Source organism: Penaeus vannamei, chromosome 22 (genome assembly GCF_042767895.1).
Source record: "Penaeus vannamei isolate JL-2024 chromosome 22, ASM4276789v1, whole genome shotgun sequence".
Taxonomy (NCBI): Eukaryota; Metazoa; Arthropoda; class Malacostraca; order Decapoda; family Penaeidae; genus Penaeus; species Penaeus vannamei.
In genome coordinates this window covers 25,326,318-25,330,997 of record NC_091570.1, presented here as the reverse complement: position 1 = coordinate 25,330,997, position 4,680 = coordinate 25,326,318, and the positions used below count along the sequence as shown (strand labels likewise).

General features: G+C 42.9%; 1 protein-coding gene across 1 annotated transcript in view; it reads left to right on the top strand.

Annotated features, from left to right (window-relative positions):
• Nucleotides 1-1,415, top strand: part of LOC113826911 (SET and MYND domain-containing protein 4) — a gene marked incomplete in the record, with an annotated part of 65,285 nt that extends 63,870 nt beyond the window's left edge. The window contains 2 exon segments of the mRNA XM_070136757.1: nt 507-648; nt 824-1,415. Of these exon segments, the coding sequence (XP_069992858.1) occupies nt 507-648; nt 824-929 (248 nt within the window).
• Between the last annotated feature and the right edge of the window lie 3,265 nt (nt 1,416-4,680).

Here is a 4,680-nt window from a genome sequence, read left to right as displayed (position 1 = left end):
ATACAAGCATGATTATGAATATATTTGAAGGGGGGAAGAGCTAAGAAATTGCCTAATATTGATGACCTGTTTTAGTTGCTACATGTGTGACATCACTCCTACTATGGGCAATATGAAATTGTGATGTACATAATCCTTTTTTCTCTATGATACCAACATTATGGGATGATTATGCTGTGGTCAGTTGTAGGAAGGAAGCTTCTAGGGTACTGGTGCTTCATGAATAATTCTGGAGTGTAAAATCCATAGTGCCCTGAATGAGAAACTTATACAATTCCTGATCTGTTTTTTATTGTGTACATAGCAGTAGTGATTTTAGAAATAGCTTCTAGGTATTTTATCAGCTAGTTGGATCATATTTTCTTGGAAAGGAAGATTTTGACTCTTTTCTTTATTCTAATGGAATATTACTTGTAAACGTATTTGTGTTCAAAACATATTTGTATTCAAAACATATTAGTTTTATCTTGTTTGACATATACTATTCTTTGTTTTCTCTTAACAAGGAGACTATGAAGGCTGTTGCCATGAACTAAGAAAGTGTCTGCAAGTCACAGAATCTCGCTATGGAGCAGAAAGCGTTGAGCTCGGACATGAGTTGCTGAAATATTCAGATGCTTTGGCTTTGGCCTTGGCTGGTAGTAAAAGGTTTGTTGGATATTTTTGTCTAGAATAATAGCCTGAATCTTTAGCTATGTGACATCACTGAATTAAATTAATATAGAAAAGATATATAAGTGTATTTTTAAGGTGTATAAATTTTCGGAAAAATATATATAGACTGACAATTGTATGGGTATTATGTGATGTATATTTATTCCAGACATGAAGATTCACTTTCAAAAGTGAGAAGGAGAGTAGACGAGATCTTCACACTGAACTATGGGCCTCATTGGAAGAAGTATATGGGTACTGAACATAAGGAATAAGATTAATATTATGTAACAAATAATCAAAGTGTAAATGACTCAGTTCATTGCAATAAAGTCTACATATTCTTCACACAATCACTGATTTAAATACTAAGGCATAATCTTTACTACCCATACCATTAAATGTACATATGAAAAATTCACACAAAACAGAAAAAAAGATGAATAAAGATAAATGGCAAAAACATAAAAAATTTAATTTAGTTTCCTTTGCTACACAACATTTTTCATAAACTGGTTTTTATATTTGTACTTCAGAAATATAGGTTACATGCTCCACTTGCCAAATATTCCTTACAATTGCAGTCCATCTTTACAAAATATTTTTTTTTATTTTGTAGAATGCCACTTTTCAACCAGTGTACAATGACTGAGGAGAAAAAAATATATATATGAACTTATTTTGGGTCCTAATAAAGTCTCTATACTTGTTGTGTTTTGTGTTCAGCCATGTATTATGTAACATTAAATGTTTTAATCATAGGACAAGTTATTATTATTAAACTCCCCCCCCCCCCCCAATCCCAGCCTGTTGTTGTCGTGGGGGGAGCTTAGGAGATGAGGACTGGAAACCAATGCTGGGGATCTCCCCACCCTTGGGCCTTAGCCCCCGAATCAACTAATATTGCATGGTCTTTTCCCCCTCCTGCTCTTTCGTTTTCCATCCCTTCTCACCGATGCTAATACCTCCTATTTGACGCTTATGAACAACTGTAACCATTCTGAAACACCCGTCCAGGTTATTACTCAACCCTTAGAAAACACCTCTTCCTCATCCCCAACTTTCTCCTCTTCATCCCCTGCTGCACAACCCTCTTCAATGTCAACCCCCTCTTCTAAGTACTCTAATTGGCCCAGCCAAGTGGGATCGATTCCGTGTGATTCCCCCCCACAGCCCCCTATTCTGAGAATACCCTTCTCTTTCAGCAGTGCCTCCAGAAACAAGTAGACAAGGTTAGCTTTCGCAGTCTCTCTGATCGTTCACGTCTTGTCACAGTTACATCGGAAGCCCAAGCTCGTGCACTATTTACCCTAACTGACCTTACTGGTAAACCCATTCCTGCCGAACCCCCCCAATCCCTTGTCCGTTGTTGTCGTGGGGGGCTTAGGAGACGAAGACAGACCTAATACAGGGATCTCCCCTGCCTAGGGCTTCAGCCCTCGACTCAACTAATTTTACATGGTCTTTTCCCCCTCCAGTTTTTTGTTTCTGTCCCTTCTCCAACCCCCTTCTACTATCTACTTCCTAAGGTGTAAGAGCCGTGCTGAAAGGATGAAAGGCTGACCTTGTGCCAGTCCTGAATGGCCTGCGGGAACTATGGGCACGGTACTCCCAATTTATTTGTCTAGCCCTTACCTTCAAGTGAATGGAGGTGGACCATTTATGCCATTTTATATAATCAAGGTTCCCCATGACCAGTAATGAAGATTTAATCCCCTTATTAGGGGCAATGAGGCTTGCCCCTTTGTCAAATAGCCCCACCCCAGGCTCTCCTTTGACCACGACTCCAAACACTTGTTGTGTTTTGTGTTCAGCCATGTATTATGTAACATTAAATGTTTTAATCATAGGATAAGTTATTATTATTAAACTCCCCCCCCCCCCCAATCCCAGCCTGTTGTTGTCGTGGGGGGAGCGTAGGAGATGAGGACTGGGAACCAATGCTGGGGATCTCCCCACCCTTGGGCTTTAGCCCCCGAATCAACTAATATTGCATGGTCTTTTCCCCCTCCTGCTCTTTCGTTTTCCATCCCTTCTCACCGATGCTAATACCTCCTATTTGACGCTTATGAACAACTGTAACCATTCTGAAACACCCGTCCAGGTTATTACTCAACCCTTAGAAAACACCTCTTCCTCATCCCCAACTTTCTCCTCTTCATCCCCTGCTGCACAACCCTCTTCAATGTCAACCCCCTCTTCTAAGTACTCTAATTGGCCCAGCCAAGTGGGATCGATTCCGTGTGATTCCCCCCCACAGCCCCCTATTCTGAGAATACCCTTCTCTTTCAGCAGTGCCTCCAGAAACAAGTAGACAAGGTTAGCTTTCGCAGTCTCTCTGATCGTTCACGTCTTGTCACAGTTACATCGGAAGCCCAAGCTCGTGCACTATTTACCCTAACTGACCTTACTGGTAAACCCATTCCTGCCGAACCCCCCCAATCCCTTGTCCGTTGTTGTCGTGGGGGGCTTAGGAGACGAAGACAGACCTAATACAGGGATCTCCCCTGCATAGGGCTTCAGCCCTCGACTCAACTAATTTTACATGGTCTTTTCCCCCTCCAGTTTTTTGTTTCTGTCCCTACTCCAACACACTTCTACTATCTACTTCCTAAGGTGTAAGAGCCGTGCTGAAAGGATGAAAGGCTGACCTTGTGCCAGTCCTGAACGGCCTGCGGGAACTATGGGCACGGTACTCCCAATTTATTTGTCTAGCCCTTACCTTCAAGTGAATGGAGGTGGACCGTTTATGCCATTTTATATAATCAAGGTTCCCCATGACCAGTAATGAAGACTTAATCCCCTTATTAGGGGCAATGAGGCTTGCCCCTTTGTCAAATAGCCCCACCCCAGGCTCTCCTTTGACCACGACTCCAAACACTGAAACTACTACCCATTCCTCAATGCCTACTAGTGCATTACCCACCCAAGCAGAGACTCAATCTCCGGAAGACATTCCTACCCTCCCAACTTCCTTAAATCCATCAACTCTAACCCCACAACCTTCATCAAGCACCCCATCCTCCCTTATTACTACCTTACAGCCTTATTCTCCATCACTTTGTAATACTCCATCTTCCACACGCCCCCGACCAACCACCTCCACCAACCCTACAGATATCTTAAATACTCTGTTTAGCCCAGCTAAATGATATCGATTTTTCCTTACTCAGGAAGCACTCTTCTCTTTCAACAATGCCTCCAAAAACAAGTGGGCAGAGTCCCTTTCTATACCAGACGCGATCACTCCCGTCTTGTAACAGTCAGATCAGAAACTGAATCTATAGCACTATCAAATTTAACTGATCATTCTGGCAACCCCATTCCTGCAGAACCTCATCCAACCCTTCAATACTTGTACCGGAACTGTCTCTCTCTCCCCAGCAAACTGCCCAGTCGATACCAAAGATTGGTCAGAATGTGGAGAAGACTTATTAGGATGCCTCAAAGACCAAGATGTGAATTCGACCAACATTGCCAAAATTACTTTACGTACACATGACCTTCCCTTACGTATCTACATTAGTGGATAATCCCTCCCTGTTCGACCATACCAACCCCCTCCCCGTCAATGTCAAAACTGTTGGCGCTTTGGACATCCTGCCAAACACTGCCGTTCCACAGACCAATGCCCCATGTGTGTCCAACCTGGTCATAACCGATCAAACTGCTCAGCACAAACACGTACATGTGCTAACTGCGGCGGCCCCCATAATGTATTTTATAGAGACTGTCCCACTTACAAGTTTGAATCTGAGGTAGTAATTCTCAGATACAAAAATGGTTTCACTCTACGTGAAGCCAGACATGAAGCACATTGACAAGGTTTCTCTCATACTCCATACTCTTGTAACATTGTTCGCTCAGCCCCTCCCCCTCCACCCCAAGATGTCTCCATTTCCACTTTTACATTCTACCTCCCTCAGACCAATTCTTTTGCCACTCTAAATCCAGACACCCCAATCTCAACCACAGCTCCAGTCTCAACTACAGCCCCAACACCATCCCCTCTCCCTCCCCGCACTA